This window comes from Electrophorus electricus, chromosome 2 (assembly GCF_013358815.1).
Source record: "Electrophorus electricus isolate fEleEle1 chromosome 2, fEleEle1.pri, whole genome shotgun sequence".
NCBI lineage: Eukaryota > Metazoa > Chordata > Actinopteri > Gymnotiformes > Gymnotidae > Electrophorus > Electrophorus electricus.
Genome location: NC_049536.1, coordinates 18708316 through 18724797, shown reverse-complemented (window position 1 = coordinate 18724797; position 16482 = coordinate 18708316). Strand labels below are relative to the sequence as shown.

General features: G+C 45.8%; 1 protein-coding gene across 2 annotated transcripts in view; it reads left to right on the top strand.

Annotated features, from left to right (window-relative positions):
- Positions 1-14594, top strand: part of trappc9 (trafficking protein particle complex 9) — a 201596-nt gene extending 187002 nt beyond the window's left edge. For both annotated transcript variants that reach the window (XM_035521889.1, XM_035521888.1), the window contains 2 exons: positions 12728-12951; positions 13761-14594. In XM_035521889.1, the coding sequence (XP_035377782.1) occupies positions 12728-12951; positions 13761-13940 (404 nt within the window). In that variant the 3' untranslated portion in view covers positions 13941-14594. The remainder of the gene's footprint in view (positions 1-12727; positions 12952-13760) is intronic.
- The last annotated feature ends 1888 nt before the right edge of the window (positions 14595-16482 follow it).

The window sequence follows — 16482 nt, the reverse complement described above, 5'->3', positions numbered from 1 at the left end:
CATCATTAACATCCACCACCGGGATTGTGGGCAGGCTTGAAAGGACTCGTTTTGTGTGTGTGTGTGTGTGTGTGTGTGTGTGTGTAATAAATAAATAAATAAATAAATAAATAGATCTTCACATTTCATCATTTCATCACATGCTTCTACAGCCTAACTGTTTACCTTGAGTATCCCTTATTTTCTGAAACCCCCCCCCCCCCCCCAATAAGGAAAAACAAAATCACAGCACCCTCCGCCCCCCAATCAGGCGGGGGCACGGGCTGGCCGGTTAGATTTGTCAGGTGTTTTGCAGGGTTTATGTAACAGGAGTAGTAGTAATAATGTGAAGGGAGGGAGTGATTTCCTCCAACTGCAGCGGTGCAGAGGTGTGTCATGTACAAAAATACACACACTTACACAAAGGCACACACTCACACCCAGAGCACAGTAAGTTGACAGGAGGAAGACAGAAACACACGGAGACAAGTTGTATATGTGGCTAGTAATGATTCACCTCTTCACCTTCCACCTTTCTAAGCTGGACTGAGAGTAGATGCACACCGTACACACGCACATGCACATTCCATTCAGCCAGGTGGCAGCACGTGTAGAAACAAGAGTTACATTTTTGTGTTTATTTTTGTATTTATAGTTATCTACATAAATCACAAGGAATTGGCGTTTTGAAAAGGCCATGTTTGAATTAAAAAAAGCGGTCCTCGGGCATTCTGCCAGGACTGCGTTACTGTTCTGGGACGCTGCACTTGTAGCCTGTGCTGTGCCGTAAGCACAGAAGATGGGATCACCTTAACCCCCCCCTCACCTGCACTTACACATTTCATCTGTTTCCAATTCATCTTTCCCTTTTGAGAGTAATCGTCATTCCTACACACCACCTCTCCCCTCGGGGTCCACTGTACTCTGCTGTATCGGATCTGACTCAGTTCAGCGGGTAATTATTGGACCCTCTGTGACCTAAATCAGGGGTGTCTGAGTATTATGTACCCAAGAGCAGAAGAGAGAGGCTCCGCTCTGGGAGCCCAGACCGGATGTTCAGTGGCCTCGGTAAGGTGCACGGTGCTGTCAGACCTGCTGTCAGCATGTAATGCTCACTGAGGGGAGGTGCATGATGCAAAGTGCTCCATGCCACTCCGCCACGGTGGGGAGCTGACCAAATCCACTCCATGCACTGCCTCCCCTACGGTTTTACTGAGCACCTCATCATTTGTTTGTGTGAGCGAGTGTGTATGTGTGCGCTTGTGCGTTTGCACGTGAGTGTGTGTAACTGTGCATTTGTTTGTGTGCGTATGTGTAGAAGTGAGCCCCTAATTGCACCCTTTGCGCTTGAGCGCCAGCAGTTCGGTAACCATGCTCTCATTCTCGCCCTGCGCTTCACGTCGGCCTCGCAAAGCCCAGCAACACACTCGCCTTGCTGGCTTTGTTTCCGTCGGTGAGCGTTGTGATGCCGAGCCTCTCTAGTGCTCCGAGTAAGAGTGCTCGGCGCAGAGAGGTCATTTCTGTGTTCAGATGGAGAGCTCGGAAACTCGAGTGCGGGCCATGCGTCGGGGGTGGGGGAGTGGTGGGTGGTCTATTTTCTTCAGCACCACGGACAGCTCTAGAGACACATCAGGTGGGATTTAGCCTGCTAGGCTGGAGAGTCCTCAGTCTCCTCAGTCAATGCTACGGAGGGATGCTCAAGGCTCTGCTTTCTTGGCTCTCACCCGCACAAACGTTTCAATAGCACTTGTGTCCTCTCTAAGTGGTGCGCATTCTTTTAAAGGGAACGTCTCTCTCCATTTCTCTCTCTCAGTAGTGTAAATCAGCCTAATTTAGCCACTGTTTTGACTTTCAACATTTACTATAATGAACAACCAGTTACTTTAATCCTTTATATTAATGAACAGCCGTCATTACATTGAATCTTTACGCTAATGAACAACCAGCATTACATTTAACCTTTACATTAATGAACTGGCTGCAGTTTTTCAGTGTTGTCTACGTAGTTTAGAAAGCAAATTCGTATGCAAACAACCTGGTTCTTCTCCCTCCACCTCTCTCTCTCTCTCTCTCCCTCTCATTACACTGGTAATCAGTATAAACGGCTCACATCATTAAAGCTGTGCATACTGATGATGTCAGAGGGTGAAAGCGATGCCCTGATTACTTTCTTTGTTTTTCCATCTGCGTGCACGTGACACAGACAGACACAGAGGCTCCCAGAGACAGAGAGAGAAAAAGAATGCTGGACAACCCCAACACTATTCAGCGTCTCCGTTATGGACAAACCGGGCACATTAGTACCGGGCTTTACTCTGCCCGCCACAGAACAGGGACTAGAGCAGGGCTTGGACTTGCCGGTGCGGGTCTGCGGTACCTGGACCTACAACAGAGCCTGCACCTGCAGGTGCAGGACTGCAAGCCCTCCACCCTTGCAGGATGCTTAATAAATGCTTCAACTGGTATTTTCTAAGATCTGATCTCAGGGAAACGCATCCTGCTTCACATTAAGAAGCGCAGGAGATGATCGAGTGTAGATAAACCAGCTACTTAGGATTACAAATTGGCTCAAATAGAAGTTTCAGTAGTCAGTGAACCAAGGGGGGAAAAGGTCTTATGAAATGCAGTGTGATTAAATGACATTCACATTCAAATCCCAGATTTTTTGATTATAGAACCAGTTCTGTACCAAACCAGTCACCAAAAGTTCAACTGCTGGAACAAATGTGTCTGAACACTCATTTTTGTGTTGTGCAAGCATGCAGGGAAACAATAAACAGTCCATGCAGAGCAAAAATGTGTCTGTTTCCATCCCCGTTCAAAACTCAAAGGAAGGAATCTTAAATATTAGCCAGCTTCTGGAAGGCCGAAACTCCCAGTGCAGGGCAACGTCTTCCTCCACCCTTCCCAGTCCCTCGGCTCGTGTTTAGCCCCGTGCCGAGCCTTTGTGCCGTCTGCAGTATGGCTGTACTTGTCTGAATGATGCACCTTTAATACGGGTCTCCATGTTCTTCTGTGTGCCTCTAATCAACAGCACCGGGTCGTTATCGTTAGAGCCTAATGGCTTGTGCTTACCCTTCTGCAACACGAAGCTGGGAAATGCTGAATTTTACGTTACTTGTCATTTATAGCAATTTTCGGATGCTCTTCTCAAGGGGATGCTTTTTTTTCCATTTTCTTTCTTGCTTTTTTTTTTTTTTTTTTTTTACCAGTGTGTGTGCTCTCTGAGAATTGCAACACCTGTTGTTGTTAGACACCAGTCTAAACTGCACACAGGCTGATAAGTAATATGGAGAAGCATCGTTTGTGAGCAATTATTATCCAAGAGTTTGTTTTCCCCTCTATTACCTAGTCACGAGTACAGAGATCAAATGACATGGAGTCTGTCTTTGGATGGCTTGCGTTGTGTGCCAGCTCCAGACGTCCCTGGCCTACAGCTGTTCACAGGTGGTGAGTGACGGTTGATCCGGCAGCCAGTGTGAAACTGTCCCTAGTCAGCGATGATGACGCCCAGCATGCATTTCAGATGCTGCTTGGTCCAGCTGCCATTTTAATGGCTCGCGTACTGGAGTCCTGAAGCTGCGCGGCCATGGGATGAAGCTGATGTGGACTCTCTTTTTCGAGATTCTGACACGACTGCCTGCCACGCGAGTCGTTGCAGGTTGTAATGGGAGGCAGAAGATGCTCGTTGGAGACGGCACAGCGTGACTGCTGGGGCGGCTTCTGAGTGAAATCGTTGTTTGTCCGTTTGGATAACGAGAGCGTGCGGGTGTATGTGTGTGCTTGCCCTCACACGTTCCGCAGACAGCTGTCCGTCGGCCCTCTGCTCCCAGGCTGCGTAAGCATGCCAACAGCAGAAGCCCCTAATTATTTCTCCACTTCTCTGTCGTTAGTGGGGATTTGTAGCTAATAGGCCCCCACTCTGAGATAAGCCCTTCTCTGTTCTCCTAAGACCACCACTGTGCATATCCTCCTCCATGTCCAGGGCTGCAGTCGTCATCCTCACCCTACACGCACAAATTAACAGCTGCTGTATGTCTGGCACTTTGTGTTGGTAGTTGTACTGATGCTCTTTCTAGCAAGATGCCATAGAGGGGCATTGCACAAATTAGCAGATTAACACAAAACACAATTAGTGCTAAAGGCTTGTAGGTGTATGCTTGCGTGTTGAAGTTCTCTTCCTTACATGGCTTCTTTTTTGCATTCACACCTCTCACCAGTTGCATTCTTCCTGCCAGCTGTGGTCCAGCACCCTAAGCCCCTCCCCCGCTCTCCGCCCACTTCCATAACCCCACCTACCACCTTAGTGAACTCCTCTCCCATCTTCCTGCTCAACTCCCCACCCAACGTTCCAACTCTCCACCCACCTCTATAACTCCTCCCGCCTCTCGAACTCTCCATCCACCTCCCCCACACGCCGCCCACACCCCTCCCAACTCCCTACCCATCTTCCCACCCACCTACCCAACTCTCTTCATGCCCATTCTGTTTTCAGCATTTTTTTAACCATTTTTTAACTCCCACCCTCTTGCTTACTGTCTCCCCTCCCTATTCTCCTCCCCCTTCCACGCTTGGTCCCTCCTTCATGACGCCAGCAGCAGATTCACCGTCTACTGCATGCTGGTCCTATTATCTCCTCCCTCTCTAGATCATTTTCCCATTAATCCTGACATTTGGGGTTTGAGTTATTCCTTCACAAACAGCAGCCTGTATTTAAGGCTCTGTTTTGTGTGTGTGTGTGTGTGTGTGTGTGTGTGTGTGTGTGTGTGTGTGTGTGTTGTCAGAGAGAGAGAAAGAGAATGAGTAAGAGGAGGAGAGGTGGATGGTTAAATGGTGAGATTGTCTGTTTGCTGAGAAGAGTGAGTAATTGTTTCAGTTCTAGATGCAGTGCATGTATAGAACTGTTATAATTCACAGCAGACAGTAGAGCTGCTATAACTGTTGTAGTCCAGAGCAGACAGTAGAGCTGCTATAACTGTTGTAGTCCAGAGCAGACAGTAGAGCTGCTATAACTGTTGTAGTCCAGAGCAGACAGTAGAGCTGCTATAACCGTTGTAGTCCAGTGCAGACAGTAGAGCTGCTATAACCGTTGTAGTCCAGAGCAGACAGTAGAGCTGCTATAACTGTTGTAGTCCAGAGCAGACAACAGAGCTGCTATAACTGTTCACAGTTCAATTAACCATCATAGCTGTTGTCAACTGAAGTTGTTGCTAAATGTAATGTTGCATATTTTTGACCTTCACCAGTTCACCTTTTGATTTCTAATGTGGATTTAAATTTAATGAAGGCTGATATTCCTGGTTCTGACAAACACCTTTAACTGGAATTACAGACATTGCTGTTATGTTTTGGGAGCTGTTTGAGGTGCCAGTATGTTGCTAAACATTAGCATGGCGCTAACCCATCGGCACCAAGTGCACTGTTTAGAACTGGCATAACAACCTACATCTCCAATGTGAGAATTTATAGAGTTGATTGATATGCATAGCCTGTTTTTCATTTAGCATGCAACAAATTCCTTTAAAAAGGTATACATTTTTACTGCTTAATTAACAGTATTAATTGGTCAAAACTCTTGTTGCCGTTTAACAGTTCAATGGTTAATGTGCACGTCCATAGTCTGCAGCAGGTAGAGCTGCTTTAAATGATAGTCAACATCAGATAGGGCTGCTATAACTGTTATAGTCCACAGTTGACTATAGAGCTGCCACGGGGTGTGATGTGGTGATGTAATAACAAAGCTATAACAATTTACAATAGTGCATTTTTCAGGATGTACTTTGCATCTGACAAAAGCGTGTGTGTGTGTGTGTGTGTGTGTGTGTGTGTGTTGGAGGAGATGAAAGGAGCAGTTCTGTCTCTGGTTTCTGCATTTCTTGTAGCACTGGGTATGCTTATGGCCTGTAAGGGTAGATGTGCTGTGAGCACATTAAGCTGTTTGTGTGTCATCCTTGGAGTCGTACAAGGTGACTAACTTGTAGTCTATTTGGTTTTGCTGTTTTTTGAAACACTAACATTAGCTGTTTCACAAAGAAGGCCCAGGCTTTCTGTTTTAGTGTAAAAATTAGTCTGTAAAGTGGCTGTCAAGAACCTCTTCTGTTTCTGACGCATGTTAATTATACCTCAAAGGGGGGCAAGAATCCTCCTCTTTTGATGAATTTTCTGTGAGGTTTGATTAATTTTCTGAGTTTATCCAGAATTTTCTGTGAGTGAACCTAGAATGTTCTGAGCAGCCACGTTGTAGCATGGCAATTGTGTGGAGCGTCCTGGGGGAAGCTGGCCTGATCCAGGCTGGCTCACCATTCATCAGAGCACTCAGGAACTGCTGAATAGCACCGTTTAATTTCAGCCTTCTAAAGAGATTGGAGGACAGATGAATCCAATATCACCCACAACAAGATGCCCAAATTAGATCTTGAACTCTCTCGTTTTCCTCCGTGTGTATGCGTGTGTGTGGATTGAGGTCATGGCAACCTGTAGAGGACAGCCAAACGTACTGACTTAGCCTTTTTCGTTCTCTCTCTCTGTCGGTCTCTCTTTCTCACAATCGCTCCTTCAGCTCTGTACCAGTAAAGTACAGGCTATGTATCTCCTCTGCATAGCAGTGCAGGATACAGGAGATCAGCATTGGTGTACATTGTGCTTTCGCGACCCTCAGGGCAACAGGCATCACATGGCAGGACTGAGATTCAAACTTGAAATTTAGATGTACATTTCTAAGCATTGCTTTGACTCAGGGTCAACCGGCATTCTCAATTCTTCTGGAGTTTTGGCTCAAGATGAGATGTCTGTTGAATGTTTTGTGAAGAATGCTCTCTTTTTTCGCATATATATATATATATATATATATATATATATATATATATATATATATATATATATATATATATATGTGTGTGTGTGTATATATATATAGGTATATATAGGTATAGATAGCATATAGTAATTGTTATTCTGTGCATCTACACCAAGCCAGAGTATGAGAATAAAGTGATTTTAGTTATACCAGACAGCTTAGCTTGGATTGAGTCACCCTGCTTTTATTTCCCCTTGTTTCCCCCGATAGAGTTATTCTGTCTATTGCCAGGGGATACAAAATATGTATTTGTTTTCCCGCTGGTCGTTTTGTGCGCTTTCATGTGTGTGCACATGCGTGCGTGTGTGTGTGTGTGTGTGTGTGTGATTTATTCACTACGACTACCTTTGTTCATTCCATTATTTATTCAGTCACTTTTCAACTTGCATGTCTCACAGCAGAAATCTTTTGTTGTTCGGTGTCTACATTCTACAATCATACCATACAGTAGCACTCGATTCATTTGCTCGCTCGTGTGAGTTCATTCGTTCGTTTGTTCGTTTGTTCATTCTGCACGTTTAACTTGTGCTGTGATACCAGACCCCTTTGTGCATGCAGAGATGTGAGAATTCCTCTCTCTCTTTTAAAGCAGCTACTGAGCACAGCTGCTGGAAAGGCGGATGAGGGAACAGGGAAAGGGGCAGGCCTTTCTGTGTTCCAAATCAGGCTGCTAGCCACTAGTCGAAGGGCACGTGAGTCTGTGCTCGTGTGTGTAATAGATCGCTGGCGCGTCCTCGGGCTCTCTTGGCCGTACCTGTACCACAAAGAAAGAAGGGAGTTTAAAATAAATACACAGCTTTTATTTGAATTACAAGACTCTCTAGGTTAAGACACGAATGAATGAATCAGTCAATCAGTAATTGAATCAGTGAAAGCAACAGCAGTCCAGTTATTAGCCCAGAGTCAAGTCTTGGAATGATTCTGGTATAAATCCTACTGGATCCACCATAGTTTCCTTTTTTAATGTAGCTACAGTAATAGCAGTTTAAGAAGCTCAGTAATTCAATTCAGTTTTCAGTTGAGCTACTCCTCAATCCTTATACCTTGTGAACCAGGAAATTATAGGCTGCTGAGCTCTTCATTATCTAGCCAAGATGTGCTGGGAGATGGAACAGAGAGAGAACCTGGAGCGGCTTCAAGAACTGGATTTGCTACCCATGTTTAAGAATGACATCTTCCAGTGTTGTGCTCTAGAATGTAGTGCCTGTTAGTGAAGCTTTTCATTGATGAAATGGGAATGATTATTTGAAGCATGTAATAGTAGCATACTAAAAAACACAGTAAGGCCAGGAGAAGTCTCTTGCTGCTGCAGCATCTCCGGGATGAGTCTTGTCTCCAGGATTGGTGTTCTCTAAACGTTTTTACTGAGCTTTGAAAACACAGGGCTTAATACAAAGCTCAGGACAAGAATGCTCAAGAAAATGGTGTTTCTAGCCTTTTGTGGGCAGAATGAGGACAGTGTTGTGGCTCCTAGGCTCTGGGCCACCTGCAGGCTCTAGGGCGGGCTGTAGGGATGTAGGGTGGGCTGTAGGGATGTAGGGCGGGATCTAGGGTGGGATCTAGGGCGGGCTGTGGGATCTAGGGCGGGCTGTAGGGATGTAGGGTGGGATCTAGGGCGGGCTATGGGATGTAGGGTCGGATCTAGGGCGGGCTGTGGGATCTAGGGCGGGCTGTGAGATCTAGGGCGGGCTCTAGGGATCTAGGGCGGGCTCTAGGGATCTAGGGCGGGATCTAGGGCGGGCTGTGGGATCTAGGGCGGGCTGTAGGGATGTAGGGCGGGATCTAGGGCGGGCTGTGGGATCTAGGGTGGGCTGTGGGATCTAGGGCGGGCTCTAGGGATGTAGGGCGGGATCTAGGGCGGGCTGTGGGATCTAGGGCGGGCTGTAGGGATGTAGGGCGGGATCTAGGGCTGGCTGTGGGATCTAGGGCGGGCTTTAGGGATCTAGGGCGGGCTCTAGGGATCTAGGGAGGGCTGTGGGATCTAGGGCGGGCTCTAGGGATCTAGGGTGGGCTCTAGGGATGTACGGCGGGATCTAGGGTGGGCTGTGGGATCTAGGGCGGGCTCTAGGGATCTAGGGAGGGCTGTGGGATCTAGGGCGGGCTCTAGGGATCTAGGGAGGGCTGTGGGATCTAGGGCGGGCTCTAGGGATCTAGGGCGGGATCTAGGGAGGGCTGTGGGATCTAGGGCGGGATCTAGGGATGTAGGGCGGGCTGTAGGGATCTAGGGAGGGCTGTGGGATCTAGGGCGGGCTCTAGGGATCTAGGGCGGGATCTAGGGAGGGCTGTGGGATCTAGGGCGGGATCTAGGGATGTAGGGCGGGCTGTAGGGATCTAGGGAGGGCTGTGGGATCTAGGGCGGGCTCTAGGGATGTAGGGCGGGATCTAGGGCAGGCTGTGCTACTCAGCAGCTGGTGGGAGGCGTGGCTGCAGTGGCTGTGTCATCCAGAAGACACTTGTTCCTTCAGGTGTGTGAACATCATGGGTTCATATTAGTGCCCACCACCAGCAACCGTGCCGAGATCCGTTAGCGAGAGAGGGACAGAAAGACAAAGGTGTGTTTACTTAAACCCTGGGGACAGTGTACACACACCCCCCCCCCAGGCACACATTCTCATTTCACAGTTATAGATGGGCTCACACAGGTCTCTCTAGTTCTTTTCTTCACTATCTGTCTGTCTCGCTCTCGCTCTCGCTGTCTCTCTTGCTCATTTTCTTGTTCTCGTTGTTCTCCCTCTTTGTTCTCACTTTCTCCTGCACCCATGCACACGCACAAAGCTCTAATATGTCTCACTGTGGTTTAAGTCGTGTTAGAGTTTTTTCCCCTCTGTGTGCTGCCCTTCATTTAAGTGTATTTCACCCTGAGGAGCTCTGTTACCCCATATTCCCCACACACACGAACACACACATGCACAGGCACTCATGCACACTCACACACACAGATTGAAGCCAGGCTAAATACATAAAGATTGGCTAATACATGCTGAGATATAGTCATACACACACACACACACCCCTCATTCAGTATGTGGGAGTTTACATTACTCATAGTAAGCAGGGAGAAGGTGCTTGCAGCACTACTAAGTAAACTCCGAGGTCATGCTCTGCTCATACCACACACTGACCCCTAGTGTCAGCTTGTTCACCACACTTTCCCTTGCTTGCACTGTCGAGGCTTTTGCAGAATATCTCCCCCGTTAATGCCAACAGCGGCAGGCCGTCCCCATACCTGCGCAGCGGAGCATATTTTCTGCGGAGCGGGTAGGCTACATGTAGACGCGAGAACACCCTTAGGGCGTGGACAGAAGAGCGGCGCCTAGCCCTACACCTGCGGTTTGGGTTCAAATCCCAGCTGTGCCATGTGCCCTCCACAGGCACAGTTGGTTGGGATGTGGCTAGTGGGGACGGGCGGCGTCCCCATGCCGGCTGCGGCTGGGCAAGGAACACGGCACTGGCGGCCCGCACACTTCCGGGTCTCGGCTGCTGTCAAGCGCCAGTCTGACGACACTGATGGGAACCTGGCACTGTGTGCTCTTGCGCAGACACATGCCAAAGCAAAAGCATTTGCAAAACTTCCTTTGTTTTTCCATCATTCAGTCTATTTTTGTAGAATTAGAAATAGAACTGCAGAAATAGAGCTTTCCAGTTTCATTGAACCTGATGTACATTTTGATTGCATATCTCTTAGCAACAGGCCTGTGAAAAACTAAATATATCCGCTTTGCAAAGTGTCACATTAGCGCGAGCTGTACCAGCCATGTAGAAGTATGTGTCTGTGCAGGGTGAGGTGGGGTATATAAGTGGTGGTTTTTGCTCCGTGCGTGTGTGCATAAACACAAATGCTTAAGTGAAGGGTTATACTGTGTGTGTGTGTGTGTGTGTGTGTGTGTGTGTGTGTGTGTGTGTGTGTGTACACACTACTACAGCTGGTATTTACTGAGAAAAAAATAACTGCAGTGTTCTTCAAATGTCAACATCAATGTTCTGGATCTTCACTTAAAACATTTAGAAGCACATTTTGTGATACATCAGTATCGGACACTGGATATAAAAAAAAAATCTTTGCCATTGTATGATGTGACAGGTTGAGCCAGGAGGGTTGTGAGTTGAGCTGAGAGTGATGACATGGATTGAGCTGAGCAGATGATGTTACAGGTTGACCTGAGAGTTTGACATTACGGGTTTAACTGAGAAGGTGATGTTACAGGTTGAGCTGAGAGTTTGACATTACATGTTGAGCTGAGATGATATTACAGGTTGACCTGAGAATATCACATGGGTTGAGATGAGAAGGTGATTTTACAGGTTGAGCTGAGAGTTAGACATTATGGGTTGAACTAAGAAGGTGATGTTACAGGTTGAATTGAGATGGATGATCTATGCCTGGTGTCTTCAGCTGTCTGTTGAATCTTATTGTAAAGTGGCAGGTTGACTGATTAATATACGGACAGACTGATTTATGCACAGACAGACTGGAGGAATCTATTTCAGCCTCAGATCTGTGCCACAGAACATCTGTCATGAGCAGCTTGGGGTCTGATGCTCACTGAGCAGTTTTCATTCAACTCTTTCAACACATCCACCTCTCCATCCCTCCCTCCCTGTCTGTCTCTTTCTCTCTCTCTTCCTCCCCCCCCTCACTCTTCCTGTTTTTTTTGTCAATCTTAAGGTCCTTCATGATATAACCAGGTGGTCTGGATCGAGTAAAAACACTAAATGGATTAGTTTCCCTGGATTTCAGTAAAGCTATTTTGTGACAGTGCATATTTAAACACATGCTGCGAAAACAGGACTGAATCAAAGTGAACCTGCAGGGTGTGTGTTATGCCGTTCGGCTTTAGAACTCTCACTGTTTCTGCGGACCTCGAATGGGAATTTATGACGATATGCTATCAGCATTATGACAGCTATTTGTTCTTGTACTTTGGAGTATTTAAATGTATTAATTCAGTAAATGTTCTTTTCGCAAACGATTTACTGCAGACAATTATGAGTTAATATCCGTACAACAGACTGGGTTACTACCGAAACATGGAGGCAACAGTAAGATATATTATTTGAGACTAAATCCCTAATGTCTGTTTCTGGTTAGGTCTTCAGACCACAGGACTACCAAAAACATTTGATGGTGCTTTGTGTATTAAATATTTAGTCTAATACTTCCAATTATATAGTACTTTCTCTGCCGTGGTATCAGTGAAAGCTAGCTTGACTTACTACATAAGCGAGAGGGCAGGATTAGGTGCGATTTCTGGTTTTATGTGACTCTTGCTGTAGTGAGTTACAGTCCTCTGGGGCAGGCTGTCATTTCTGTGTCATTAACATAGGCCCTAAGGGACTTCATTTCCCAGCAGGCTGCTCTCTGAGGACAGGGCTTATGTGACAGATCAGCCTGCAGGCTGAGAGAGACACAAAACAAGAGATGAGCTCAGCATGAACCCAGACAAGCAGGTGTGGGTGTGTGTGTGGGTGTGTGTGTGTGGGTGTGGGGTGTGTGTGTGTGGGGGGGGGGGGTGTGGGGGTGTGTGTGTGTGAGAGAGAGCAATAAAAATAAAAGGAGGTGAATTGGTTGTATGCTTGTCCAGTCAATTTATATTATCCAATGCACAGATTATTTTAGATTTTTTATCTTGTGTGCATGTAGCTGAGATATGCTGAAAGATCAATTCACTTGACATGTTGAAGTGTGACGAGCTTTGTGCTCGAATTCCAAAACTGACATTGCCATCAGATTCATACTAAACTCAACTCCCAGTCCAGTGCAGTTCAGCAGTGATTTATTGGGGTGTCGCTCACATTAGTGTTAAATAAGTTAACATAAATGTTCATAAAGAATTTAACGGAGTTATTGTAAAGTCTGTACCTCCCTTCCCACCCTTGTTTTCTTTCTTCCAGATGTTCTGGTAAATGGCCACGCATGCGACTGTGACGTGGTTGCCGACTGCAGGGTCGGTGACGCCGTGGCATTGGAGGTTAAGCTGACCAATCGCAGCAAGGGTTCTGTTGGCCCTTTCTCTCTGACCGTGGTGCCCTTCCAGGACTACCAGAACGGAGTCCAGAACTATGAGCTCCAGGACGCAGTCACCTTCATTGGTTCCAACACCTTCTATATCGACTCGGTATGGAGCGTGCATGCACTCCTCTGACACCCGGACTCCAAAGCAAAGGCTTTTGAAACCATTTTTCATGTGCTGCAAATGTGGTCGACTAGCTGAGACATGTTTTGTGTGCAGCGGCGTTATGCTGATTGCTGGTCATGACCTTGCGTTACTTGTTTGCTACGTTAATCTCACATCTTTAGGTGTATCGCTAACCAGCTAAAGAAGCAAAAATTAGCCAAACAAATGTCTTCGTTTTTCAACTAAATTTGAATATACTGCAAATTTTGTGTAATATTGACTTTTCCCCAAATCTTTCTTTTCAAATCGTCCAGATTAGCGTAGGATTGCACTGATTTAATTTGCATGTTGTCCAGATGTAAATGATCTGATTTTGGCTTTTACCACTGAAGCCCTTTGTCTTCTGCTCTATGAGAGGGAGAGATGACCTCAGACTTGGAGGGTGACTGCATTGCACTATAAACAGTTAGTTCATTATCAGGACCTTAAAGAACTGAACCAGGGGCCCAGTGAAGTAGGCACTCCGGTGGCCGCCAGGTGCCAATAGCTACTAATACTGACATTTAGGCCCTGCTGGGGGTTCAGGCCTTGGGGCCTCTCCACCACTGTTATGGCGGATTCTGCATTAAGCTGTGTGCTGCCCAGCTGTAACTTACCTACATGAGCTCTATCTCGGAGGACTCTGCTCTGAGCTAGGTGAAGTTGGAAACGAGAAAGGCCCCCTGGTGGCTTCTCTTGGCGTACTGCTCTGATCTCATGACCAAGGTGTGTGGGGGTGTGTGTGTGGGTACGTGTGTACATCTCCCCAGGTGAGCCCAGCAGGGAAGTCTGTCTGTGTTGGGGCTTTGCTCTTCCTCTACACGGGCGATTTCTACCTGAGCATCAAGTTCCAGGGCGACAGCGCAGGACAGCAGGATCTCCCGGCCGCGTGCTTCAGCCTGCCCAGCATTCATGTCCGAGCCCAGGACCCCATCGAAGCGGCTGCCTGAACCTTGGCTGGGCTAAGCCCACTCAGGACTGACTGAGACTTGCTTTATGAGGATGAGATCTAACTTTCTGCGATTCTGGGTTGTCTCTCCAGATGTCCTGTAACATAAAATCCATGTATTGTATTTGATTGAAAAGTTTGACAGTCAGGAATTTTTAAGTAGCATTCTGCATCAGCTATAAAGAAATGTCAACAGAGTGGGATTTTCCTTTGAAACTTAAAATATTAAGAAGCAAGAGTAGTGCTTACCTGAAAGGCCGAGGGATGGGGATCGGGGTGAAGGGTATGCTCACTGAAAGTCAGAGGTCCCATCTCAATTGGGGCCAGCTGCAGCTCTTAGCATCTACACCATATAGCACACATAGTTTAGATACAAGACCCAGAGCTTCTCCATTAGAGGTTTCCACTCAGTGGAGTGCACAGTGATGTCAGTGTTACGGAAGAGCTTTTGGTAGGCATGTAAATATGAAATCTGCATTGCGATATGTTTGTGTGTTAATCTCATTAGGACTGAGGGGTTTGTTGTGAAGTCATGGGTCTCCCTGTTCCTTCTTTTGAACTTTGTTGATGGTGTATCATATATATTTGACTGATGGGTGTTATTGTAAATCATGAATTATAAATCACAAATATATCACAAAGAATCTTTCCAAGGTCCCTTTTTGTTTGTTCACTGTATCTTTTCTTATTTCAGAACCTTCTTCAGTGATGCCCCAGTATGGTGGACAGTGTTGTCATCCTGACATTGGTCCTTTTAACCCTCCACATACACACACACACACACACACACACACACACACACACCTGTATTCTAGCATATATTAGGGTTATTCAATGCAAACAGGAAAAAGTAACACTCTTTATTTTAATGTTTGTTCCACACTGATCATTGTGTACCATCTTGGGTCACCCTGTGATGTGCTCATTACACACTGCACAGCACTGCGAACACAAACACAGGTGTTTTAAAAAATATATTTTTAAAGAGCTGAACATTGCAGAGAGCTTTTTTTTAAAGATGCGCTTACTGAAGCTTATGATGTCATAAAAAATTATATGACACTACTTTAAAGTTGTTCTCAAACCATTAGGTTTGTTTATCATAAATATTTTACAGATTGTTTTTAGAATGTTTGAGTCTAGAATTCGGCTATAAGAATGTGGCAGGTTCTTTGCTAATGGTGCTGACGGTCATCGTTTTCTTGGAACTGAAAGGTTTTGAGCTTTAGCGTACATCTTATATCGACTGTGAGTACAGTAACAATGTGTCCCATTTGACTTCTTTGGCTACATGAGTTTTGGCGTTTCTGTGGTGGTCAGTTCAGTGTCAGGTGAACTGGGGGGAGCGCCGATCAGAATGCATCTGTTGGCGAAGATGACAAGTCACCTACGTAATGTTAGGTTTCGTTACATCAGTCTGAACTTTGAGTTAAGGTCATTTTAGTCTCATCAGTATGACTGGTCCTGAACAAATGCACACATGAAGTCTAGCTCAGTTTTATATTTCATGATTTATTTGGATAGGTATGCAGGTAAATGCTTGTCTGTGCAAGGCAAGGCAAGTTGGTTTGTGTAGCACTTTTCGTGCACAGCAGCTTCACGTCAGACTTCACCTCGAGAAGGTCTTTGGCAAAAACTAAATACAACCTTACAAATACAATTTATTAAAATAAGGTTAGAATGAACTAAAGTTAATTTAAAGGAAATTAAAGTAAAGACACAACCTGAATTAAAATGAATATAACTAATAGAAATATGAAGAATATAAAGTGCATAAAATCCAATTAAGTGTTTAAAGAATAAATTAAGCATAAATGAAGAAATGAGAATTAAATAATATAAAACTGCACTGAGGTGCTTAAAAGTTGCATTTAAACGGCGAATACTGATGACATGCATGCGCACACACGTCATAAAGGAAGGTGGGTGACAGTCAAACAAACGTGGGGGGAGGGGTCCTCCCACCAGGCTCTCCGATAGGTTAATCAGGGCTGTTTCTATGGATCACTCAAATCTCATTGGTCTATGACCAGCTCTTACGCCTTACTGATAGGCCTACAGAATTGAGTTGAACTAATTTGAAATTTGCCAACCAAAGGGGGAGTGGTTCGGGGGAACATGTGCCTCATTTGTCTGTCTCCCCTCTGCTCAGCGGAACACTTGTCATCTGTTTGATAAAGGCTGAGCTGAAGGATTTGTCCTTTAATCAGTTTTCAGTATCGTCATTGCTTTTAATTAGACAGATCAGCAAAGCAAATAAGTAGCACAGCTACAGAACAGTCGAGTTAGGGGTCTGCGTTGCCCAAGGGCATTTTGGGATATGAGTTTTCTGTAGAATATTAATTGAATTCAGTGGAAAACTCAGATATGACCTCATACTCAGTAGGTCTAAGAGGATAAAAGTAGAATTTCCAAGCTGTTCTCTCTCTCTTTCCCTCTCTCTCTTTTTCAGCCTTAACAGCTGTGATTTAAGCCTAATGAATCGCATCATACTTAATGGCACTGTAACTTTTATAATTACTAGTCTTCACTAATGACTGAAG